At 40.3% G+C, this 27922-nt stretch overlaps 1 protein-coding gene across 4 annotated transcripts in view; it reads left to right on the forward strand.

Annotated features, from left to right (window-relative positions):
- The window catches only part of dhcr7 (7-dehydrocholesterol reductase), a 38357-nt gene that overhangs the window by 786 nt on the left and 9649 nt on the right, over window positions 1-27922 (forward strand). For 2 of the 4 annotated variants that reach the window (XM_069904649.1, XM_069904661.1), the window contains exons 2-3: window positions 20835-20946; window positions 25506-25728. In XM_069904649.1, coding sequence (XP_069760750.1) covers window positions 20840-20946; window positions 25506-25728 — 330 coding nt within the window. In that variant the 5' untranslated portion in view covers window positions 20835-20839. Of the gene's footprint in view, window positions 1-12021; window positions 12267-18456; window positions 18630-20834; window positions 20947-25505; window positions 25729-27922 lie in introns of those variants that run through there. The other 2 variants (XM_069904641.1, XM_069904656.1) reach the window with 2 other exon arrangements.

The following is a 27922-nucleotide window of genomic DNA, read 5'->3' on the forward strand; positions in this document are numbered from 1 at the left end:
GTTCAGATACTTCAGGGTCGGAAGCGTGTTGTCCTTGCTTTAAACCATTAGCACTCGATCATCGGCACCACTCACTATGTGTCGTTCCTTTGTCTACTTTTTTTAAGCCATGGTGGGTTGTGGCATTTTAGTCCACGCGATTGTAGTTGATGCACTTGACCTGTGGCTGCAGCGAGCACTTTCGTCCACCCTGCTTGGATTCGATGGGCCTGATTGGCTCTTTCTCAACCAGATCCTTTCTATGGGCAGTATGTGGAGGAGAAGGACCCGAACTTGCATTAAACTTGTACAGACTTGATGGACCAAATAGCCTCTCCTTTCCAATAACCATTCTGTGATTTTAGTTTGAAGTGGCAGATAATTTAAACCATGTGAACGCGTGCTTTAAGTATTTATGAATTACTGTAATGCTGGTTTGATTTGACACTCGTGACCTCGACTATTGGCCACGCAAGGACTTTGAACTTCGCTCGAGATTTGGAAGAGATACTTTCAATGCATCAGTTGTTACCTCACCCAGCCTCGGACCAGAAGTTGAGTGTTTGTTGCCGACAAACTGTGGCTTCACCAGTTGGGAAGTACTGATTGGGAGTACTGTAGAGTTGTACTACTTGGAAAAGAGCACCTTCATGCAAATTTTCAAAACCGAGGATTTCAACCTAGCAGACTTGCAAATAAGTTGTCAGATGTTTAAGTTTTACATTTATTTTTCTTTGGCTTGGCTTCGCGGACCAAGATTGATGGAGGGGTAATGTCCACGTCAACTGCAGGCTCGTTTGTGGCTGACAAGTCCGATACGGGACAGGCAGGCACGGTTGCAAGGGAAAATTGGTGGGTTGGGGTTGGGTGTTGGGTTTTTCCTCCTTTGTCTTTTGTCAGTGAGGTGGGCATTTTACATTTATTTGTCAGATTATACCCAGGACAGTGAGATAAGTTTTTCTGCGAGTAGACTAACGAGTTATCTCTCACATTCATACATCTGCACAATTTGCAGAGCATAGTGTTACAATGGGAAGAATCCACGATAGGACTATGGTGGGATTAATTCAGGAGCCTGATAGCTGCAGGGAAGAAACTCTCTTTGTTTTAACTGCCTTTAAGCCTTTTAAGACCACGTGAGATGGGAGCAGAAATAGGCTATCTAGTCTGCCCTCCCATTTAATCATGAGCTTGTAGTGGCCTGCGGCCCACTGCATGGGTCGACACAGCAAACAGTTGTCGAATATGACAGCACGTGAGAGAAGCCCGCTCCCATAGCCTGCAGCAATAGCAGTTGAATCGGCCAATCACAGCCAGTGGATCGCAGGGGATCCAATCCAGGCCCGCGCATCCGGGACAACCAATCAGCAGCCATCCTCGCTCAAGCCACGCCCCGATGGTGACACAGCTGGCTGCCTATAAAAGGCAGAGCTGCAGGCCAATAAAGTCAGTGTCGATTACACTCCCTTGGTGTGTGAGTCTTCCTTACACCTCAAGTTATAGCCTGCTGTAGCAACCTCGCTACAAGCTGAACCATTTTTTCACTCTGACCCAATCCCCAGCTTTGATCCCCTAGCTAATCAAGAATTTATCAGTCTCTGCCTTGAACCTTCTTTCGGCTGAGAGTGTGTCCAGGTTGTTATGAGTCCTTCAGTATGTTGATTTATCATATTTAGATGTTTTGCTTAATATGTTGCATTCATGGGAAAAAGTTTGATCTGTTTTATTTTTAACTTTGCTATTCTACGATTGCAGGTTATTTAATATTGACTGTGACTGTGGAACAGAGAGCATGTGTAGTACCAGAATTAATTCTGAGAAAGTTTTGCAATGAGAGCTTGGAGGATTCCTCCAAAAGAGCACCAGGATACAGGGAATAAACACCATAGCAAAGCAGGGTTTCAACCCGATCTGCTGTTTGAAGCTATCCATTCAGATATAAACTGAGATGTGCCTGTATTCCATTTAGAATTTTGCCCTTTATATTGGCTTGCTTTGTTATTCCTTCCAAATTGTACCACTTTGCATCTGTTTGCAAAGTGTCTTATCTATTCCACAGTCTTTTTGTATCTCCTTAACCTTCGTCACTGTTCTTGGCAGGTCTCTTTGTCCCATTTGCACAAATGAAGATTGTGCCTTGTCATGTATTAAGAAGGACTGGGTATAGGGTTCTTCTAAGGAGAGGGAGTCCCTTTGGTGCTGATAGCTGAGCCTCACAGAAACATAGAAAATAGGAGCAGGAGTAGGTCATTTGAGCCTGCTCTGCCATTCAACGAGATCATGGCTGATCTTAAAGTTCAGTACCCTGTCCCCATCTTCTCTCTGTAACCTTTAATACCCTTATACTGAAGAAATATATCTAATTCCCTCTTAAATATATTTAATGAACCTGCCCTCTGTGGCAATGAATTCCACAGATTCACCACCCTCTGGGTAAAGAAATTCCTCCTCATCTCGGTCCTAAATGGTTTGCCTATTATACTCAAACCATGGCCCCGGGTTCTGGATTTTCCCATCATTGGAAACATCCCATCTGCATCCATTCTGTCCAGTCCTGCCAGAATTTTATATGTCTCTATGAGATCCCCTCTCAATCTTCTAAACTCCAGCGAGTACAATCCCAATTTGCACAATCTTTCCTCATAAGTCATTCCTGCCATTCCAGGTATCAGCCTGGTGAATCGCCTCTGCACTCCCTCCATTGCAAGAACATCCTTCCTTAGATAAGGTGACCAAAACTGCACACAATACTCCAGGTGTGGTCTCACCAAGGCCCTGTACAGCTGCAGTAAGGTATCCTTATTCCTATACTCAAACCCTCTTAATATGAAGGCCAACATACCGTTTGCCTTTTTAACCGCCTGCTCGCCTTCAGAGACTGGTGTACAAGTACCCCTAGGACTCTCTGCACTTCCCCATCTCTTAATCTATTGCCATTCAAATAGTAATCTGCCCTCCGGTTTGTATTACCAAAGTGGATAACCTCACATTTATCCACATTGTAGTGCATTTGCCATGTATCTGCCCAGTCCCTCAATTTATCCAAATCACACTGGAGCTTCCTGACCCCCTCTTCCGTGCACACAACCCCTCCTAGCTTAATGTCATCTGCAAATTTGGAGATATTACATCCAATCCCCTCATCCAGATCATTAATGTAAATTGTGAACAGCTGGGGTCCCAGTGCAAATCCCTGTGGCACCCCACTGGTCATCCCCTGCCACTCAGAAAATGAGCCATTTATCCCAACTCTCTGTCTTCTACCTGCCAGCCAGTTCTCAATCCACATCAATACTTTGCCCCCAATCCCATGAGCCTTGATTTTGGAAGCCAGTTGTTTATGCGGGACCTTATCGAAGGCCTTTTGGAAGTCCAGGTACACCACATCCACTGGCTCTCCCCAATCTATTTTACCTGACACCATCTCAAAGAACTCCAATAGATTTGTCAAGCACGATTTACCTTTTGCAAATCCATGTTGACTCTGTCCGATCCCTTCTCTGCTAGTCATATGCTCCGCTATTACATCCTTAATAATGGATTCCATCATTTTGCCCACTACTGATGTAAGGCTCACCAGCCTATAATTCCCTGCTTTTTCTCTACCCCCCTTTTTAAATAGTGGGGTAACATTAGCTACCCTCCAATCCATGGGTACTGATCCTGAGTCTATCGAGTTCTGGAAAATAATTCTTAAAGCATCTGCTATCTGAATGGCCACTTCCTTAAGTACCCTAGGATGTAGATTATCAGGCACTTGGGATTTATCTGCCTTCAATCCCATCAATTTCCCCAAGACCATGTCCTTGGAGATACTGATTTCTTTCAGTTCCTCCCTTGCATTAGTCTCTGTTTCCCAACATCCTTGGGAGGTTATTTGTATCCTCTCTTGTAGATTATCAGGCACTTGGGATTTATCTGCCTTCAATCCCATCAATTTCCCCAAGACCATGTCCTTGGAGATACTGATTTCTTTCAGTTCCTCCCTTGCATTAGTCTCTGTTTCCCAACATCCTTGGGAGGTTATTTGTATACTCTCTTGTAAAAACAGAACTAAAGTAAGAATTTAATTGGTCTGCCGCTAAAGTGGGGATGGTGGGCATCACTGGACCTCACTCATCTAAATCTCTCACTTGTTGGCTCCCCGTGCAACACCCTGGTAATCGCTTCAGCTAGCGGGCGAAGACAAGTGAGGGGGTAGTGACATTGCTACACCACTAGGTGATCATCCTAATGGCGGAGCAGGCAGAAGAGGAGACATCTCCCAATGGCTACAAAGGCGGATGAGGATGCCCAAAAATGGGTAGGAGGCTTGTGAGCCTGCCGCAAGAACTGCTGTGGACCCACAAAACACTCAGGGCTTGTCTACCTAGCGTGTGAAGCCTGGATTTGGTGGACTGCAGAAGAAATCATCACTGGTTCAACAGGTAGAAAGGTGATTCTCAGCAATGTGTCGTGGAGCACTAAGGGTGCACAGTGAGACACATACAAATCACTGCTGGCCATCCACTGCATCCTGACCTGTCTCCAGCCATCTCAACTATGTCTTGCCACTGGGTCCAGATAAGTCAGGGCGAGAGAGTGAGGTCGACGACTTGCACAACTCTCCCTCACTTTAATCCAAGTCAAGCGCAAGTCGTGACTTCAAACCCAATGCTTGACTTTGAAGCCATGGTCATCTTTTTTAAACTTTATTTAAAAGATTTTTGAACAGTATACAATCAAATAACAAAAACAACCCCAATTTTTATAGATATATATCTATATCTATAAAAACAACAAAAAACCCTCCCACCTCTTAAGGGGGGCCAAATATAAAAACAGAAGAGAATATATACAATATTTCAAAGTATTTCCAAATACATATATTCCAAATAAGAAGACCACATTTTAACAAAAAAGGAATAATTATCATGCAAGTTGCATGTAATTTTTTCCATAGTAATACAAGCTCTCACTTCATTATGCCAACGTGCTATATTAATCTCTATGTTATCTTTCCAAGTACTAGCTACACATTTTCATGCTACAGCCAACACTAAATGTACGAATGCAATCTGAAATTTATCCAACCCCAATCCCTTCAAAGAGTCCATATAACCCAACAAAAAAAATTGATGGGTCTAATGGTAATTTAATTTTGAGTAATTTTTCCAGAACCAACCTAATGCCTTCCCAAAATAATTGTACTTTAACACAAGACCAAACGGCATGTAAGAAAGTTCCAATATGTAATCCACACCTAAAACAAGAATCCGAATTACTAAACCCATATTTTTTCAGTTTCTTTGGAGTTAAATATAACTGACGTAAAAAATTATAGTTAACCATGCCATATCTTACATTCGTTAGTTTAGTTACACTTTCATAACACATAACTTCCCAATTCTCTTGAGGGATAATATAAGTTAAATCACTTTCCCAGTTAACCCTTGATTTCTCCCATTCAGGTTTATCCATACCTCTTTGTAACAATTGATGCATATCCAAAATATATTACCTTTCTTTGGTATAAAGGAAATCAAAGATTCAAATTTCATCAACATAGGTAAATTCATCTCTTTACCATAATTATCTTTTATCAGAGCTCTGAGTTGATAATGCACAAATAAAGAATTTACAGATATTTCATATTTCTCCCTCAATTGATTAAAAGAAAGAAACTGACCTTCAAAACAGTCCTGAACTATCATTATACCCTTAGAATTCCATCTCTTTAAATGATTATTGAACATTGAAAAAGGAATAAGCTGATTATGATATAACAGGGTTTGAATGGACAATTTACCCTTCGATCCTAAAACCATATTTATTTTTAATCAATATCTTCAGCAAATGTTTTAATACCGGCATATTACATTCCCACAATAAGTTCATATTTCACTTAAATATAAACTGGTGTATCTCAACTTCAGAAATACAAGCCATTTCCACCTTCGCCCAACTTGGGGATTGGTCCATATCCATCAATCTACTACAAATTTCAACTAAGCTGCTTCATAATAATTTTGAAAATGAGGTAACTGAAGTCCACCGAATGAATATTTCCATGTAAGTTTGTGCAAAGCTACTCATGCTAATTTTCCCTTCCATTAAAAACTCCTGCACCGCTCTATTCAGATCCTAAAAAAAACCTTTGAAAGTAAACATGGTATCGACTGAAACAAATATTGGATTTGAGGAAAAATATTCATTGTAATGCAATTTACTCGACCAATTAATGTTAACGGAAGATTTTTCCATTAAATCAAATCCATTTTAATAAAGGAACATAATTTAATTTATATAAATATTGATAATCTGCATTTATTATTACTCCTAAATATTTAATTCTATCTGACCATTTTAATTATATAATATTTTTATATTCTGAATAATCTCCTTCCCCAACTGGCAATATTTCACTCTTATCTCAGTTTACTTTATATCCAGATAACTCTCCAAATTTCAACAAACAATCTTGCAAATATTTCAAAGACTGCTCTGGTTCTGACAAAAACACCAACACATTGTCTGCAAATAAATTAATCTTATATTCATCATCCGCAATTCTCATTCCTTTAATCTTATCATTCTGTTGTATTATCTGAGCTAACAGTTCGATAGCCAATGCAAACAAGGCTGGTGACGATGGACAACCTTGCCGGGTTGATCGCGTCAATTTAAATGGTAAAGAAGTTTGACCATTTGTTACCACCCTAGCAATTGGTTTTGTATATAGAGCCTTAACCCAACCAATAGAATAAAGGCCAAAATTAAACTGCTCTAACACCTTAAATAAAAAATTCCACTCAACCCTATCAAAAGCTTTTTCCGCATCCAATGCAACCACCATTGGGGTGGTTGGATTGCTGTCTAGATGCATCGACCAATGTTATCAATCTAAGGATGTTATCAGACATGTTTCTATTCTTAATAAAGCCTGTTTAATCTATATGTATCAACTGAGGTAAATATTTAGCAAGTCTATTCACTAACAATTTTGCTATAATTTTATAATCTACATTTAATAAAGAAATAGGTCTATATGAAGATGCTTTCAAAGGGTCCCTATCTTTCTTTGGAATCACAGTAATTATAGCACTCGAACAAGATTCCGGTAACAACTGATCCTTAATTATTCGCTGCAATACTTTAATGTTAAACTTTCCGCCACATATTGTTTTTTAACTTTGGTAGTGTAACTAATAATTTGCCCACACAAATATGCTTTCAAAGCATCCCACAATACAAAGTTACTACTTAATGAATTAGTATTCACAGTCAAGAATAAAGCAATCTGTTCCTTAACAAATGTAATAAACTCTGGTTTCTTCAGTAGCATTGTATTGAACCTCCATCTATAAGACAATTGCACCACTTCTGGACTTGCACAGGAGAAGAACAACATAGAATGATCCGACATAACCCAGATTTTATATTCAGCCTGTAGTGTTCTACCTTGTAAATGTGCTGATACCAAAAAAAATCTATTCTAGAAAATTAATCATGTCTTGATGAATGAAAAGAAAAATCTTTCTCTGTAGGATTTACTCTCCTCCAAACATCAATTAGATTCAAATCTTTCATCAGAGCTCTTAATTGTATTGCCATCTTTGATTTCCTTATACTTTTCAGAGATCTATCCAATAAAGGATCTAAAGCACAGTTAAAATCTCCCCCAATCAAAATATTTTCATTAGCATGATTTAACAATAAAAAAGCCTCCGACATGAGCCGTTCATCATCTACATTAGGTGTGTAAATATTTAACAAGGTCCACGATTCAGCAAAGATTTTACAATTCACCATCGGAACCCTCTCAGCATTTCCTTCAAATGATTCCAATTCAAACGGTAATTTCTTATGAATTAAAATTGCTACACTACTTGCCTTAGAATTAAAAGAAGAAGAAAACACATGACCAACCCACTCTCTCTTCAATTTCAAATGTTCTTTTTCAGTCAAATGTGTCTCTTGCAAAAAGAACAATATCAACTTTAATTTTCTTTATGTAAGCCAATACTCATTTATGCTAAATGGGATTATTCAAACCCTGAACATTAAAAGTTGCAAAACTCAAATTAGACATTTTGTTAGTAATAAACTTCACACTACTATAAAACTGCTCCCCTTTCTAATTCCCTTAATATTCTGAACCATCCCCCATATAAAAATTCCACAAAGTCAAAAAAATAGAAAAAATATATGACCCCAAACAAAATGCTAAAAAGTAGTAGCTCCCTAAAAATCTTGCTGTGGTAAAACCCACTAGTGGCAGATGAGTATAAGGTCTCAGTGTCATCCACCACAGCCCCCCCACCAGACCAAGTCAGACTTTCACAAAGTACATAATCAAATATATTCAACCCAATGATTCCAGTCCCAATGATTGTTCCAGGTCTTCAATGTCAAGAAGACTTTGCGTCCATTCAACTTTCTTTCCATTCTTTCCATGTTTCTCATTCCAATTACCATTTACCCTCCTTTTAGGCGACGATAATGGCGACCGTCCACTTCCTCTCTGATCTGGCAACGAATTAGCAAAAATTAATGCATCATGGTCATTTTCAAAAAATTGAAATTGAAAATTCCCATAAAAAACTTTCAATACAGCTGGGTAATGAAAAGCAAATTTATACCCCTTTCACCACAATACTTCTTTAGCTGAATTAAATTCTCGGCACCTTCTAATAATTTCTTGACTCAGATCAGCACTTTGTTATTTTGAACCATCATTGGAGTTTGATTTTGCCGCGCCTTCTGCACTGCAACTCATGGTATAATTTCTCTTTGATATTTCAAACAACGAATAAAAACTGCTCGTGGTGGTTGACCTGGAAATGGTTTTTTCCTCAACGCTTTATGTGCCCGGTCTAACTCCAGACCATCCAGAAAAAATTCATTGCCCAGTACCTTAGGAATCCATTACTTAAAAACTTTACCGGATCTGAACCTTCCATATCTTCTGGGAGACCTACAATTTTTACATTATTTCTTCGAACTTGATTCTCTAATGAATCAATCTTCTTCAGTAATTCCTTCTTCTGGAGGAGTCACGTGATGGAATAGTGGCCGGTAGGGGAATACCAGCCCTCTCCAGAAAAGAAGAAATAAAGTAAATACAAATGTCAAGAAATACAAAACACAACAAATAAAAGGTAAAGTTGTGGAGAAAAGAAAGAAAATGGCACCCAATACAAAAAGTAAAAACAACGGGGAAAAAAGGAAAAGACGCCGGAAGAAAAAGGAGAAGGCCTTACCTACATGAAGGAACAGGGAGCCGTCATGGAGAAAAGAACCTGTTCTCCGAGGTTGGTGACGACCCTGCAGAGTCGCGACCCCCCAACTGCAGGACTGCAAAAATGGCTCTCCGAGCCAAACAAAAGTACACTTACTAAAGAGAAGGAGAACACCAATGGGATGGGGGGCTCAGCCGAGGAGCAGGCAAAGCCCAACACCAGGGCTCTCAGCTGGAAGAAGAGGAAAGCGACAGGAAAGGGAGTGAAAGGAAAGAAGAGCAGCAGCAGGAGGCCCAACAGATGAGTAGCCCAGAAGAAGAGAACCAACAGCAAGAAGCCAAGCAAGAAGGAGCCCAGCAAAGTGAGACAAACAGCTCATCAGGAAAGTCAGAAGAGACACAGATACAAGGAAGAGAAGAAGAAGATACAAACACAGGTGCAGACACAGAAGAAGAGAAAGAAGAAGTTCCCTTATTGATATTTCTGGTTCTGTTAAGTATACTATGATGTCATCTGCAAATAAACTGATTTTATACTCCTCCTTTATTTTTATCCCTTTTATTTTATTTTCTGTTCTTATCAGTTCTGCCAATGGTTCTATTGCTAAAGCGAACAGTGAGGGAGATAATGGACATCCCTGCCTAGTTGACCTACTTAATTTAAATTAGTTTGATACATATCCATTTACTGTTACCTTCGCCAATGATCCATTATATAATGCTTTAATCCAATTAATATATTTTTCTGGTAGATTGAACCTCTGTAATACTTTGAATAAATAATTCCATTCTACCCTGTCAAAGGCTTTTCTGCATCTACTTTATATATTTTATAAGTGAGATGAAAAGCTGGTACGATATAAAAGCTCACCAGTATTGCATCATTTACTCAATATATGGAAGAAGATTCACTTAGAAAGGAAAAAAAACAAATTACCAAATACCAAAATTATTAATGATGCAAAATCAGCTAATCCCTTTTACAATAGATGTCCTTTCCTTTAGAGAATGGGAGAGAAAAGGAATTAAAAGAATAGAAAATTGTTTTTTGGGAAATAATTTATTAACATTTGAACAAATGAAGTACAAATATGGAATAACTCATGGTACAATGTTTACATGCCATCAACTTAAAGGACAAATTGGGAAACAGATTGAGATTACCAGAAGGAAGCAGCTTTGAATATGTGATTACAGACACAATGATAATTAAAAGATTTATAACAAACATGTACATTAGCTGCAAGAGAAAGAAAATGATGAGATAAGCTATAAACCCAAACAAAAGTGGGAAAAGGATTTAAACATAAAGATAAAAAATGAAACATGGGAAAAGTTATGTTCTGGAATTATGAAGAATATAATAAACACAAGGTTATGCATGATACAGTTAAATTGGTTACAAAGGTTATATATCACGCCCCAAAAGTTTAAAAAATTGGATTCAACATTATCAGATAGATGTTTTAACTGTAAGAAGGAAATGGGAACAACAGTATATGCAATTTGGGCATGTGAAAAAGTTTTGGGAAGATCTAAATCAGGTATTAAATAAAATCACAAAAACAACATACTAAAAAATCCAGAGATCTTTCTTCTAAGTAATATAAGAAGTAAGGAATTAGGCCTCAAACTGGATGAAGCGCAAAAAAGATTTATTATGATAGCCTTAGCTGTAGCAAAAAAATGTATAATGTCAACTTGGAAATCGGAAGAGAGCCTGAGAATACAGCAATGGTACATGGAAATGAATAAATGTATTCCATTGGAAAAAATAACATTTAATTAAAAAAATAAAGTCACATTATTTGAATAAATTTGGGAACCGTACATGGAACGTAACACCCCCTAAAATGATAAGGAGACAAAATGACTTGATCCAATGTGTAAAAGTAGATGACACATTTTTCTTGTTTATTTTTCATTGTGTGATGACATTGTTTAATGGTTTTATTGTATATGTTGAATGTTTATTGCTTTTGGATGGGGTGGGAAGGGGAGAGGGAAGGTAGGGGGGGAAAAAAGGGGAGAAAATGCCACTGAGTATATTTAAGAGGGAAATGTTTGTATGTATTTTGGTTGATATGGTTCATAGAGTGAAAAATAAAAAATTATTTTAAAAAAGTAATTCCTTCTTCTGAATCCCCCAATCCACTAAAGAATCCTCCACTTTTTCCATTTTTTTCTCTATTACGATCCACTTGATTCTTACATTCAAAAAAAAGCTTCTTCAATTTAAAAAAAATTATCCTGTACAGTATCCACTGTTTTTATACATCTTCTAACATCACTTTTAACTACAGTCATATCTTTCTTCATAGACGTCATCTCTTCACACATATTATTCATTTTAGTTTACACTTCCATAAATCCTTGATTTATCTGAGAAGACATCTGCATTGACATGTTTTCCATTTGATGAGCAATCCCTTCCAATATTGTAAACACAGAATCCGGTCCAGGTTCCATCAGTTCCCCTTGAGGCCTACCTTCTCTGGTCCAAGTCCCCATATATTCTTTCTGTGTTGATTCCAGTAATGCAATTTGGGAATGTGAGAAAGTGAAAAAGTTTTGGGAAGATCTAAATCAGGTATTAAATAAAATCACAAAAAGCAACGTACCAAAAAAATAAAATAATTCCTGTACTTTCTTCCTCTTCTGATACAGTGGTTCCTCTTCCCATGCGGCTGCGGGTCTGGATACCCATTGACAGCATGCCGACCTCCTCAGCCCACCGTCTTTCGAGCTCCCCCACAGCCCATACCTTTTCTAATAATTCTTGGACTCGCCACGCTCCGCGCATGCCTGGGAGAGTCACCGACCACGCAGATGCGTCTTCTAATGCTACACTGCGCGCCCCTAGATCAGCAGGCACGACTGCGGGCTCGGGAGTCTGTCCCCGCTCGGCAGATCCGCCTGCGCGCCTGGGCTCCTGGGGGCACGAGTCAGGGCCGGCCGAACTCGTCACAGAACCGGCGCCATCTTGCGGACGTGCCATCGGTACCAGCCGAGCAGGGGTCCTTTGAGGCTTGGGAACTCCAGTCGACGACTCCTTGGTTTCAACTTGGTAGGTAGGCCTCAATTCTTCAACACTTTTAAAAGGTAATTTCTTTTGTAACTGAGTCTTTGATTTCTTCACATTTGTAGCCATTGCAATCCTCCACTTTTCCAAAGTCTGTAAATACTATTTTTAACCACTTTTACAGGTTTTAAAATTGGGTATTTATAAGTCTAACTGGGGAAAGGTGGAACTGCATGTCTTCCCTCTACGCCATCTTGCCACGCCCCGCCACGGTCATCTTCGACTATGAAGGACGAACAACTAACTAACTAATTAAGAAGGACAGTGGTCCATCACCCACCCTTACAGGAACCATTGTGCACTTCCCTCCTGTTGGAAAAACACCCATCCTCAATGACTGACCATGGTCAAATTGCCATTTTCCATCTGTACGTCATTCCCTATATTGCAAATATTACGTGGTATTATATAAAAATTGTTTAATTGTTCGTGATAATAGCAAAGTGATGGAGAAAGTAGCTGCTCCTTGCATTCTGCACTTTTGTTTCTTTTTCAGGAATTAGATTTGTGCTTCATCCTTGGTTTTCTGCTTCATGAAACACAGCAAATGCATTGACCACATTCAGGAGGTCAAGTTATATATGGAGTTAAACAAGCTCATGCATACACTGTGTATTAATTGAAGCTGCTTCCATTTTACAAGAATTTCAATTTGGTTTGCACATTTTAATGCATAAAAAATTTCCCGATGCACTTTGCAGAACTATTTAAAAAATGACTGACTTCTGGTTGGCTGTGACATGGAGTCACTAGCTCCTGTGCAATTTACACTCTTTCACTTCTCCATTCTTTTTTATGTAACCTAAAGCCCTTTTTTTCCACTGGCATCCCAGTTAATTAGCTGAGCAGTGTCCTGGAATAGGAAGCCATTTGTGCTGTTTCCACTGGTCTGTCATTAACTGAGACGCTGACTGCTTTTCTACTGAACACACTCATCCCTGGGGTTTGGAGAGTCTACCTTCGAATGGAATGGATGGAAGTTATCCTTATCCCACTGGTTGAATCAGCACGCTGGCATCAGCTGATGCCGGGGGCATGAGTAGGGGTCGAGGCCGTCAGTCCCCAGTGTGATTTGATGTTATTTGACGCCAGCGTGTTGATTGTTTTCCTTTTTCACTGTCCCTTAACTGGTTAATTCCCTGTTAATTCCAGAGACAAGGTGCCAGTGGAAAAGGGGCTTAAGTATGTCAGATTTCTTATTCTCTCCTTCTTGCACATAGTCATTTCCTTCTAAAATGACTACAAAAAGCAGTAAGACTGGAAGGAAGGAAGAAATGCTGGCCAGTCCATCCTTGGAGTCTATCTCTGAAGCACTTGCTCAGATCAAACTATCAATCGCTGAGGAATTCAAAACTCAACATTCTCAGCTTAGTCCAATTGACGATAAACTCGATCAAGTTTGCCTCTCTGTTAAGGAACAAGGTGTCTATCTTCTTTGGAATTTTCTTTAAACAGTCTTAAGCATTTGGAAGACACTTGTTCAACATTTATAGATAATAACTTGAAGTTAATGGCAAAAGTGATTGATTTGGAAATTAAGAGTAGACATCAAAACGTGCACATTTTGGCCTTTGCTGAGTGTACAGAGAAAGGGCAACTTACAAATTTTTTCTTGGATCTGCTTGTTTCTGTGTTTGGATAAGAGCTGTTTCTCTCTCCCCTGGAGATCGATAGAGCACACTGTTCCTTGTTGCCAAAGCCTGCATCTGGGCAGAAACCACATTCAGTTATTCGGATGCATTGGTATCAAACAAAAAAGCTTTTAATTCGTGAAGCCCGTAGGAGAGGAAAACCTGATTATCATGGTCAGCTGATTAGGATCATTGAAGACCATTGTCCAGAAATCATGAGTCAACGAGCTTTGTGTAAAAATGTGATGTCGGAGTTGTATATTTTTGGGGTTCAACCTTCTCTGCTATATCCTGCTCGTTTCCACGTAAACATTTCTTCTCATAATTAATTTAATGTATTACTTGATTTTTTTTCTTGAGAAGAATATTTAAACTCTTACATACTTTTTTCTTTTAAAACAGTTAAAAATTAATGCTGTTTAGAATTCTATGAGAAGTTTTCATTATTTTTCCCTTTTCTGTATTGTGATGTAGTCTAAATAAGATTCCTTTATCAGTTCAAAGTACTTTGAAGCATTGGGGATATTTCATAAGCAATATTGGAGCTGGGAACACTTTAACCAGCAGGGAGTAATGTTTAGGTTTGCTATATTAATTTTGCTGAGCACGTTGTTGGCTTATCCAACAGCTGTCAGATCCTGGGATTGGAGGGGAGGAGATGGTGTTGGGTTTGTTTTAATTTCTTCTACATTGTTATGATATTTGTAATTAGTATGCAGTCTGGCCAATCTCTTCCTAACCTTTTGGTTTCCAATTTTTTGCTGTAAGACTGCCATCTGGTGTTTGAACTTTGTTTGTGTTGATGACAAAAGCTCTTAACCTGTTTTCTTGCAGTTGCTTGAATTCTGGATAATGGGAATTTTCACTGTATTTTTTGATTTCCAGCATTTTTGTTTTGATTGCCAGTTCTATGTTGCATGATTTCTCCTTTAATCATTGAAGACTTGACAAGCAATGCCAAAGATCCGTCAGTTCCACCCTCATATTACATGTAAATGTGGCGCTGAAAACAAAGCATCAATGAGTTGACCTCACCCTGCTAGTCCTGACTGGCAGAGACAAGTTGGTGCATCTGAAAACTGACCAGATCTTAAAAGTTTAGTATTCTTTTGAATCAAAGTCGAATAAAGATCTTTTCCTGCATAATTTGAATGCTGGTTGCCTCAGGTTGAAGGAAAGAGTGCAGAATCCATGATCCCAAGGAACTGTCTAAGAAGCGTATTAAAGTGTTATTAAATGAGGCAATAGACAGTGCACAAAGGTGCTGGTGAAATACATCTATAACACTATCAGCATTTTAAACAGATGGAAGGTTGTATCTCCTCAACATGCCCAAACAGAATGCAAATGGTTAATCTCAACATCTCCTGGTAAATGAGTAAAGCAAGAAAGTCTGCAGACGCTGCAGTCAAGTGGTTAATCTCAACATCTCCTGGTAAATGAGTTAACCAAGAAAGTCTTGCAGATGCTGCAGTCAAGTGGTTAATCTCAACATCTGGTAAATGAGTTAACCGAGTTATCTCAACATCTCCTGGTAAATGAGTTAACCAAGAAAGTCTTGCAGACGCTGCAGTCAAGTGGTTAATCTCAACATCTCCTGGTAAATGAGTTAAGCAAGAAAGTCTGCAGACGCTGCAGTCAAGTGGTTAATCTCAACATCTCCTGGTAAATGAGTTAACCAAGAAAGTCTTGCAGATGCTGCAGTCAAGTGGTTAATCTCAACATCTGGTAAATGAGTTAAGCAAGAAAGTCTGCAGACGCTGCAGTCAAGTGGTTAATCTCAACATCTCCTGGTAAATGAGTTAAGCAAGAAAGTCTGCAGACGCTGCAGTCAAGTGGTTAATCTCAACATCTCCTGGTAAATGAGTTAACCGAGTTATCTCAACATCTCCTGGTAAATGAGTTAACCAAGAAAGTCTTGCAGACGCTGCAGTCAAGTGGTTAATCTCAACATCTGGTAAATGAGTTAACCGAGTTATCTCAACATCTCCTGGTAAATGAGTTAACCAAGAAAGTCTTGCAGACGCTGCAGTCAAGTGGTTAATCTCAACATCTCCTGGTAAATGAGTTAAGCAAGAAAGTCTGCAGACGCTGCAGTCAAGTGGTTAATCTCAACATCTCCTGGTAAATGAGTTAAGCAAGAAAGTCTGCAGACGCTGCAGTCAAATGGTTAATCTCAACATCTCCTGGTAAATGAGTTAACCAAGAAAGTCTTGCAGATGCTGCAGTCAAGTGGTTAATCTCAACATCTGGTAAATGAGTTAACCGAGTTATCTCAACATCTCCTGGTAAATGAGTTAACCAAGAAAGTCTTGCAGACGCTGCAGTCAAGTGATTAATCTCAACATCTCCTGGTAAATGAGTTAACCAAGAAAGTTTGCCGATGCTGCAGTCAAGTGCAATAACTGTGCACAGACGTGCAGGAGGAAATCAGCAGGGAACACAGCATTGACAGTGTTAATTGCAAAGCATTTTGTCTCTTGCATTACCTTATCCCTTCCTTCTCCCAGCTTCCTGATTATGTGGGGGGGGGGGGGGGGGGGGGACCCGTCCTTGTTCTAACAAGGAGAAAACATGCTGAAACATTTTCTCTTATGATGGGGACTGCTGTCATGTCATCTAAAATTTGCTTATGTTGACCATCACCAAGGTCGATCTGATGCTACAGGACATGCTGAGAGCAGTACCATCAGAAGCATTCTGACAAAATGTAAAATCAAATCTTGCTCTGTCCTCAAGCATTTACAAAAATAAATCCATTCTTAAAAAAATGTTGAAGAGCAGGGTACTTAATCAAAGACGAATGGATAAAAATTATGCCTCTAGAGCCATTGATAGCTCAATGGTTAGAGCACTGGTCACGTAAACCCAGGGATCGTGAATTTGTTCCTCGCTGGGGCCTCAGTTCTGTCAGGGGCACTGGACAAAGTGGCGGCTTTGTCTTCCTTATGGAAGTTAAAGAATTTCATGTATGTTAGATTCTAAATGTAGTATTATGTGGCAATAATGGAACCTTTACCTTTACAACTGTCCGTGTTAAAATAGATTATTTGGGCATCATTATATTTCTTTCAAAGTCAGTTTGCTGTTCACACACTGGTTGCTGCTTTTCATACAGTGCTCCATTCCTGTTGGGAACACCCTCAGGCTGTGAATAAGATATAACCATATAACCATTTGCAGCACAGAACAGGCCAGTTCGGCCCTACTAGTCCATGCCGTAACAAATCCCCACCCTCCTAGTCCCACTGACCAGATCTTTAACTAGATTCAATGTCACCTTTAAATATTAATCCAATTTCTCTATGCAACAAATTATCTGTGGCAAATCAGCTCATGTAAATCCTGCATAAATAAACTTACTTTAATCACTTTCTTTGGTGACTATTAGTAATCTTGAAATGTTGATTTTTTTCTTTACATCTTCCAATTCCAGTTCCCTCTAGTCCACTTCTTAGATGATACAAATGCAAATCCTTCATCCTTCTGTTAAATAATGAACATCCAAGATAGTCTTTCTGAGATGCTTATTTTAGGTCATTCCTGATGGCTGTAGACAGTGGATTAAACATTATAAAAACAAAGGATTAGAGCGAATGAAGCAAGTTCCACCTGCTCTCAGCTCATACCCCCAGCACTTCTACGTCATTCACACTCTTCAGTTCCTGACCCGATTATGGGCCTTTCCCCTCCCTCTGAAACTGATGTCAAAATTGTGAAATATTAGCTGTTGTTTCTTTCTCCATCGACGCTGCTCAACTGGCTGAGTATTTTCAGCAGTTCGTTGTGATTTTTGTTTCCCATTCTTTAGTAAATATGCTTTTGATGTACAGTCCTATTTAGCACAAATGTGTGGTGGAAAGCCCGGTGTGGGGACACCAATACCCCTGAGCATAAAGCCCTCCAAAACGTAGTGGACAAAGCCCAGGACATTACAAGCAAAACTGTCTCCACTATCAAGAACATCTACAGGGAACACTTCAGTTGAAGGTCAGCAGTGATCATCAAGGATCCACACCACCCAGCACACGCTCTGTTCTCACTGCTGCCATCAGGAAAGTGGTTTAGGTGCCACAAGACTCGCACCACCAGGTTCAGGAACAGCTGTTACCCACCCCCCCCCCCCCCCCCCCACCATCAGACTCCTCAAAGACAAGCTCAATCAGAGACTCACTTAAGGCCTCTTGCTCGTCAACATTATTGATTTTTTAAATTCTCTCTGTGTTACACAGTTTGTTTACATTCACTATCTATTTACAGTTCTTTATTTGTTTACATATATACACTGTGCATGGTGTCTTTTTGAACTACAGGTACACAATCCTTTATCTGGACATCTAAAATCCAGAAAGCTCCAAAAACCATCAAGTGGGGAGAGAGATGGCAGCGAGAGTCGGGCGAGCGAGAGGGAGAGACCGGCAGCGTTAGTCGGGCGAGCAAGGGGGAGGGAGATTGCAGTGTGACTGGAAGGGGGTGGGGGTGGATTTGGCAGCACAATTCGGGTAAGCTTAAATCTGGCTTTCCAAAATCTGGAAACATCTGAAATTCGGAATACACTGTCCCCGAAGGGTTCCTGATAAAGGATTGTGTACCTGTACCAATAAGTGGTCATTCTTGCAGAGAAAAGTGTCTCAGGGTTGTATGTGATGTCATGTATGTACTCTAACAATACCGAAATATTATGGTGGGTCTGGAGTTTTAACTCTGAAAGACATTGGTAAGCTATGTGTGTTTTTTTTTGTGACAATCTAATCAATGAACTGTTTTCTTCATTCTAGAGTTGGTTAATTATTCAAATTTAAATTCCTTTACCTGGCCTGGTGGGATTAAAATTCATCTCAGGGATTAAAATTCAGAAATCTGGTTGGTTGAACCAGTCGACGTTACCTCACATGTTCTCTTTTTCTTTTGCACAAGTTACTTTTTTAAATGTCAGATTTACAGAATTGCAATTACTAGTGATGCTGCACCTTGTTCTGTGCCATACTGCTGCCGCCAACCACAAATTTAATGGCGAGTGTTCATGACAATAAACCTGATGCTGAACTAAACCTCTGCCCGACCATGGAAACAAAAGTGTTGGAAACTGGAACAAAAAACCCCTCACTGTCGGTTCATCTCAGGAGTGAAACACAAAAGTCTGCAGATGCTGTGATTGTAGTCAAAACACAGAATTGCTGGAGGAACTTGGCTGGTCTCCCAGCATCCAGAGGATGTAAAGATACATAACCAACTTTTTGGACCTGAGCCCTTCCTCAAGGCATGTGTGAAATAGGCAAGCGTCTGAATTAACGGCTGGGGCAAGAAAAGGAGATGAATGGGAGGAGTAGGAGGTCAGTCCAACAGATAAAAGGTGTAAATTGGGTATGATAGAGGTCAGACAACATTTGAGGAGACCTCAAAATGTCATTGCCAGAAAGCATTGACTATTCTGCCTCCACAGATGCTGCCTGGCTCACTGAGTTACTCCAGCAGTTATCTTTCCACACTGGACAGCATCTGCCATAATGGGTTGTCACTGATCACACACTCCACCCACCTCTCCATGCCGATGTCATAAAATCATCAAACTAACATCCTCGGCCCAACCTGGCCCCACCAGGCTATCTCTTTCCCCCAAGCAACCACCACACAGTCCTCACTCTGATTTCACCCCAAGCAATTCTCTCACTGAATGCTGCGAATCATTTTTCTCAAGAAAGTTCTTAAATGCAAGTGCATTCCAGATTCTCTCGCTGTAAAAAAAAATTACCCATGTCGTCTTCCTTAAACTCTGGTATTTGTGATTGTTGCCCCAGGAAAAAGTTGGTGGCTGTCCAATAGCCTCTCATAATCTTATCTACCTCTATTAAGTCACCTCTCATCCTCCGTCAATCTGAAGAGAAAGGTCTGAGCTCAGTCAACCTTTCTACCCAAGAAATGTTCTTCAATCCGGGGAACATCTTGGTAAGTCTCCTCTGCGCCCTCTGGTGTGGACCCAGGAGAGTGGGGAGTAGAGACACAGCACTGCTCCACAGGATCCTACTGCTTGCTTGTGATGCTTTCAGCTTTTAAGCAGCCTATTAGAGGAGACTACTTTTTTTTTAAGCACCCTGTAACCGTGGAGGCCTGTGCCCAATATAGTGGCACTAGTGCTGGGCAGTGGACCACAAGGGGTTGCAGACTCCAGAGGAGCAGGGCACCAAAAAATTGGGGAATGCTCCCTGTTGAGAAGGAAAAGCCTGGGATGCAATCCTAGAGGAAGGTCATCACAGCAGCAGACCAGCGAGGGGCTCAGCAGCTGAAGGCCCCACCAAGGCTATGGGCTGTTGGCATCTGGTGGATAAAGGACTCACACCAGGTTGCGGGCTGCTGGAAGCTGGTTCATGGGAATCGGGTTTCAGAACTAGGGTTTGAGAGGTGCTAAGGACAAGAGGGGTTCTCAAAGGACTCGGGTGCTGAAAGCTCACTGATCATATTAGAGGTTTGGATCTGGAACTCAGGTTGCCAATGGCTTGAACAGGAGGCAGCAGGAGCACTGGAGGCGAATCCACAGACACTCAGTGTCACTGAAGAGAACCTCTTTTGCTTCTCTTTCTCTTATTATTGGGGGTGCTGGGCAATGCTCACGGTGACTCCTTCATTGAATTACTGCAGACAAAGGTTGACGTATGTTGTCTATATTACATTTATTACACAATATAATCGTGTAATATTGGAGCTTTGAACACCAGATTTTAGGATTTGCAGAGTAATTTCACCATTTCCTTTAAATAACTACACTCCAGCTTGTCTTCCACTAAAGTCCTCTAAGAAAATGGGTATCAAATTAGCAATTACAACAACCTGTTTATACAACAGACTGATAAAGTTGTGAATAATAACTTTGCTTCTATTTCCACACAAATTAACCTTCAGCTCTCGGTGTCCTCTTTTGCAACAGACGCCATGACAGCTACACAGTCACCCGGAGCTGTGAAACGACAGAGGAAAGATCATGGAAATGGAGCTGGTTTGGGTGAGAAAGAGCAACTGGGACAGTGGGGCAGAGCCTGGTAAGTGAGTGAGTGAAACCATCAAGTTTACTATCATGTGATTGTACATATACAACTTGACAAAACAGCATCTCTCCATTCCATGGCTCACACACAAGAACACACGTTACACAGTACATAAATATCACATGAATATTTGGGTTGATTGTCCCCATTACAGGATACTTTTTAAATCAGTCTCACAGACTGTGGGAAGAAACTATTTCCCACCCTTACAGTCCTGATTTTGATGCTCCTTTTCGATGTTTAATATACTGTGCCCTGGATTTCTATAATTCCTTGAGCCCTCTTTAGACAGCGCTCTCAGTATACATCATCTGTAGTGGAAAGGGAGACCTCAGTGATTTTCCACATTCTCAAGCAGTACTGTTAAATTCAAACTTAAAGAGGAATAAAGTGGCACTGCCTGTGGACAGGAGACTTGCAGCTTCTACTACATTTGCTTGACATTTCTTTTGCTTTCTTTAAATACTTCAGTACATTACATTTTTGTTTGAAAATGTTATTTATTGATATGCTTATATTGAAAAATACAATTAAAAACTAATTTAAAAAAGTACATACATGATCTTTTAAAACTAACCCCCTACAACTTCCAACTCCCCCTTCCCTAACCCACCCATCCCACTACTCCAAAAGAAGGAAGAAAGAAGGAGAAGATCACCCATAACAACAAAATTGATCAGTCATTTACCATGGTTTGCAGTAACACCACTACTGTGCAGTTGAATTAAAAATTCAACCCCATAAAACCCAAATACGGGCTGAAGTTTTTTAGTTTATTACCTTGTTTATGACTTTGTCATTACTTTGTGATAAGATTATGCACATGCATAACGTCTCAAAGCTATAGTTCTGTTCCACAAATTTAATAACCATTTCCATGGTCTCTTCTGCAGTAGCCTTTTTTTAGATCATAGATTGAAGACTTTCCAATACTGTTAGAACAGTATTGCTCACACCATGTTCTAGTTTATCTACTTTCGGATCCATTATTGTAAAGGTGTATGCTAAGTATGGTTGCCACTGTGCATCTGTGGTGCTTATGCATGCAAACCCACACACAAAATCCCGCTAAATTTAAAAAGTTTGAGAGTTTTGAAAAGTCCAGATTCTCGTGTGGTCCAGATTGTTGGACTTCTACTGTAGATGATAAACAACAGTGGACCCAGCACCGTTCTCTGAGACTGTGGCCTCTGATCTGAGAAACAACCCTCCACCACCACCCTCCGTATCCTTCCGTCCTTTCAATCTAGGGTGTACCCTGGATCCGTTTGTAATCTAACCTCCTACACTAGTCTACTCTGATGAGCCCTGTCGTCATAGGCACCTACAACAAATGCACCAATGAGGTCGGAGGAAATCTGGCATGGCCCCAGCATCCCTGAACAACTTCTACAGGTGCACCATTGAAACCATCCTATCGGGGTGAGTCCCTGTGTGGTACAGGAACAGCTCCACCTCAGGCTCCTCCTAAGGAACAGCCGAGGGTTGTGAATGTTGCTCAAGCTACCCCACCCCCATCCCCCCATGCCCCTCCATCAAGTACTGTCTATAATTCCTGTAGCCTTGTAAAAGCAGCCAGCATATTAAAAGACTCATTCACTCCAGCCATATTCTCTTCAACATCCCCGACTGCCTCCCCACCTCTCTCCACCACCACCCCACCCCCCCAAACCTCAACACACAACCAGATTCAAGGACAGGTTCTTTCTCATTGCTATTGGACATCAATAGAGCAAAATCCTATTGCTTTTGCATCTGTAACTCTGCACTTTTTGTATCTTCTTGCTTCTTGTGCTGTGTATGAGGCCTCTATCACTGCATTTCATTGCTCCCAACAATAAACTTGAACTTGAACCCAATGAAATCAATCTTTATTGATAATCTTTGAGCTGCATATTTACTCAGTGCATTAAACAATATACCACAATCTTTGTGGTGATTTAACTGTTTTGTAACTCTTCTGTACAAATGTCAAGAGCTTGATTTTTGCTTTTAAGAGATGTTTTCTCCCCCCCACAATGAATCAGTAGCTCAGGAGCTTTACAGATCCGTCCTGCAGTCACAGCACATCAGCATGTGGGCTGGAACCCTCTGCTTGTCCTAACAAGTATAGGTTGCAGTAAAAGTTTCATAATGTTAACTTTTCAAAAAACCATTGAGAAGGTACATAAACAAAAGTTAGTCCAGCTGAATTACCTGTTTATTCTTCAAACGCATGCTTTTCCTTAATTTCCTTTTTCTTCAGCCTGCAATCGAGTTTGAGGTTTCCTTTGTAAGTAGTACTCGGCCCTGAAAATATACCTCATCGGGTACTATAATGTACTTCGATATCCTTGCCAGTCAATGCCTCTCCCTTTCCTTATAATTTATTTTCTTTTTCCACAATGTCAGTTATTAACACTGTTCCTTTTGGTACTGCATTGAATGCGGGCGTCCAGCTCCCAGGCCTGTTCTCTTAATGCAAAAGCAAGATTCTTCAAATGCTGGATATTGGAACTAAAACTGGGGAGTGCTCAGTTGGCCAGGCAGTGTCTCTGAGTCAGTGAATAAATTGTGGAGCAAATCATGAGATTGGCATCGAGGTCAACACTGGCCAGTGGGCAGAAGGCCTGTTCCTGTGCAATATTTTGTGGCCTCCGTCGGTCATAAAGTACACTGACCAAATAGTGAAAGAAAATAGGGTGAAGTGCGGTGATGTCTGTGATTTATTGTTATGAGCCCAGAGGACCCCAAAACTCAGCATATTCACCAAGATAAAGGGTTACTTAAACAAAAGTTGCTTTTAATTATTTTTAAACACCCTTGAACTTATCACTATTACTTAACTAACCTAACAACCCCCTTCTAATTCTAAGCACACATGTATGTAATGTGTGTGTAACTTCAGAAAAGTTCTTTGGTTCATAATCCAATCTCACTTCTCATTCCTCCAAGTTCACTGGTTGCAGGCAATTCTTATACTGTGCACAGAATTTAACATTTATAAAGTTCACTAGGCTTTGGTGCTTGAGAGGTAAATGGTTACCGCTCAGGAAGGTTCTTATCAGTTTTCAGAAAGAGATTCGTTGTTCCAGGACAGCCACAACTGATTTACTTCCATCAGCCATTTCCATGTCTTGCCGAAGAAACTTGCCCCCTCAGGGTTCTCCAGATGATAACCTCTTTCTTTCAGACCACCACAAAGTGCCTTTTGTTTCTCCTGTTTCATATGAAACATTAGACAGCCAGTCGTCTCCTCTTGCATGAACCACATGGGCTTTGACCAGGCTGAAGTAATCACTCACAAACCATCTTCCAAATGAGGTTTTTCTACAGGCTTGCCACCTTGTCCTGTTCCAGTCCCTGCTGACTGTAAAACTGTAGAACTGATCTCTGTGTGTGTGTCTCTCTCTCTCTCCCTCAGAGAGAAAAGCCTCTTTGACTCTCTCTGCTTGCAAAACCAAATGATCGTCTTAGAACAGCAAGTTCCACTGCAGACAGAATGCTGTTCCGACAAGTTCTTTCATTTGTTGCCTTTTTGTAAACAACAATCCATTAGTGAAGTCTCTTGGGCACTCTCCAAAGCTTTTGCAAAGGCTCTGGGACCCCGGCATATCTAGCATTAGCAGAGTTCCAGTATTTTAAATAAGATCTGTTTTAAAGTGTTTGTATGTGACCGACACTAGCAAACCCTGCCCCAATTTATCTCCCAAAAACATATCTATATTCTGTCGCATTGTTCATTCAGAAATCTGATGGCAGAGGAGAAGAAACTGTTTTTGTGCTGCTGGATGCTCGGCTTCAGCTCCTCTATCTCTTTCCTGATGGTAGCAGAGTCAAGAAGTCATGGTCTGGGTGGTGGGGGTCCTTGAGGATAGAGGATGCTTTCTTAAGATTCCACAATGGAGTGGAGACCAGTGCCCTTGATGCTTTGTGCTCACAACCCTCTCGAGTTTTCTCCTGTCCTGCATATTGGCTCCTCCATATCTGTCAGTGATGCAACCAGACAGGTACACCTGTAGAAATGTTCTTGCCACCTTCGGTCTACTGCCCCGTCACCTCCTGCCCCACCTTTTTGAGCTTGATAATTCGCTTTCCTGCTCAATAAAGGAACCGACCCAAAACCACTTCTCTCCAGGTGGCTGGGTCTCTCCAGTGTCTTTGATCACTCCATGTCTGAGCAGCTGCAGTTCTTGAGTTTCTAAATTGCAGTTTTTATCTTTATTTCTATCAGTTTTCACTGACCCAGCAAAATCTACGTGTTGACCCAATTTAAAGAGAACTATCTTGCCCACTTTATTTTTGATTTATCTTTGCATTTCATTTAGAGGTGGCATGTAGACTGGCTCCTGGGTGAGTGGGTCCAATGATCTTTATGACCGATGCTAATCTGAACAGATCTCTGCTGTTCTGTTACCCATGAGACAGTAGCATTGCGAGGACAATGGAGAAAAAACAATCAGAATTGTGCCCGATTTTAAAATGTGATTGTTGGTCCATTTTTATTTTTGTTTTAGTTCTCTGAAATCCCTTGCAACCTTGCCATGTTTATACCTGTGCTTTTGTCTTCACAGGGATGTCGATTGGTTTTCCCTGGCTTCTGTCATCTTTCTCCTCCTTTGTGCCCCATTCATTGTCTTCTATTTTGTGATGTCATGCGACCAGTTCCAATGTGCCCTCTCCGGCCCACTTCTCAGTTTGTACTCTGGCAAGTCCAGCATTCGTGACCTGTGGGATCGAGCTCCATCCTTCAGCTGGGCAACTGCTGAAATCTATGTCCTCTGGATCTGCTTTCAAGTAAGTTTCTCTGCGATACCCTATTGGCTCCTTTTTAAAAATATTTTATTTCTGATTTTTTTCCAAAAATATACCTAGTAGCATTTTAAATATACAATGTATTAAACTTTTTTTCTTACTAACACCACAAACAAAACAAAAGCAAAATAGTCCCTTCCCCCCACCCCCCCACTACATACAGATCCATTCACCATCAGAGCTTGCATATATTTTAAGAATATAGAGTACAGTTGGGGAAACTACATTTTTGTATATATAATAGTTACATTTATAACTTTTTTTTCCCTTTGTATTACTGTATTTGTGGCTGCCAGACCTTTACAAAAGTGTCGTATTTAATCTTTAAGTTATATATGATTTTTTTTCATAGGTATGCAGCTGTTCATTTCCGCGGTCCATCGTGCTATAAGTAGAGGGGAGTCGGACTTCCAAGTGATCGCAATACATTTTTTTGCGACCACCAGTGCTATTTTTATAAATGAGATTTGATATTTATTCAATTTGTTGCTCATTTCCATGAAATTACCAAATAGATACAGCTCCGGGTCTCCCGTGAAGGCCACTCCTGTAATTCTGATTAATTTTTCTGCAATTTCTTGTCAAAATGGCTTCACCTTCATGCACGACCACGTGGCATGTAGGAGAGTTCCTGTCTCAATGCCACATCTGAAGCACATCCCTGAAATTTCGGCTTTTGATCTGTGTAATGTTTTTGGGGTAAGATAATTAGTGTAAAAAAATTAATCTGAACCAGTCCATATCTTGCATTTATAATTGATGTCATGCTGTCCTTGCACCAATCTGACCAGCTTCTTTCTGAAATCACCACACCCAAGTCTTTCCTTTGACCTCTCCAACCCTGGTTTTGAACTTTCACTCTGGAGAGCATAGTACATTTTTGTTATAAATTTGGGTGTATTCCCCATGCAGACCGTTCATTCAGTTTCACTAATTTCAGATGGGGTCAGCGTTGGTCCCCATCTTTCTCTTAATAATAATCTAAGCTGGAGAAAACAGAAGAAAGTCCCATTGGCCACTCTGTATTTGTGTTTTAATTGTTCAAGGGACATAATATATCTTATGCCTTTGTCATAACATGTATTTAATACTTATGTTCATAGGCAATAGCACATTTTTAAATAATGGTGCTATATTGATATCCTGACTTTTTTTCTTATACATTCATTAATCTCTTGCCATGTTCTAATCATATGATTTACAATGGGGTTATCCGTCTTTTTCTTTTGTGATTTTACACTCCATTTATTGATAAAGTGCTTTTCTTACCCCTCCTCCATTGAGTACACTTGTCCTATCGGCTCTTGACCCTGTCTGAGTATGTTGGTCCAGGTTGCGTTCATCGTTCCTCCGACAACATAAGACACAGGAGCGGAATTAGACCATTCGCCCTATCATGGCTGCATTGCCATTCCGTCATGGCCAATGTACTCTTCAACCCCATTCTCCTGCCATTTCCCTGTGACCATTGATTCCCTTCCCAATCAAGAACCTATTCACCTCTATGTTAAGTAAACCCAATGACGTAGCCTCCACAGCCATCCAAGGCCACAAATTCCATAGATTCACCACCCTCTGGGTAAAGAAATTCCTCCTCATCTCTGTTCTAAAGGCACATTTTTTGTATTTCAAGGCTGTGCCCTCTCAGCCCAGACTCCCCCACCTCAAAAAACATCCTCTCCATGTCCTATCTATCCAGTCATTTCAGTATTCAATTGATTTCATTGAGATTTCCCCTCCATTCTTCTTAACTCCGGTGTTTACAGTCCCATAGGCTTAAAACACTCCTTGTATGTTAACTCCTCGCTCCAGAGATCATTCTAATGAACCTCCTCAGGACCCTCTCCAATGCCAATACACCCTTCCTGAGATAAGGAGCCTATAAACTGCTCACAATATTCCAATGCCTTTTAAATCCTCAATGTTGTGATTCAAATCAGAACAGTGCTTTCTGAATCTCCCCCATCCCCCATTGTTTGAAAATAAATTCTTTTTGCATTGATGAAATATTTTCTTTAACAAAAAGGAAAAGGAAGGCTTTTATTGATATGTCATCATTCATGCTCTGTCGGGAAGGCAAAGAAATGGTTCCAGAATGCACAGTAAGATCCCACGAGCTGCACAGTGATAACAATGAACAGAAACGATTCAAGACTCCTTCATTGTCATGTAATAG

Source organism: Narcine bancroftii, chromosome 1, assembly GCF_036971445.1.
Source record: "Narcine bancroftii isolate sNarBan1 chromosome 1, sNarBan1.hap1, whole genome shotgun sequence".
Taxonomy (NCBI): Eukaryota; Metazoa; Chordata; class Chondrichthyes; order Torpediniformes; family Narcinidae; genus Narcine; species Narcine bancroftii.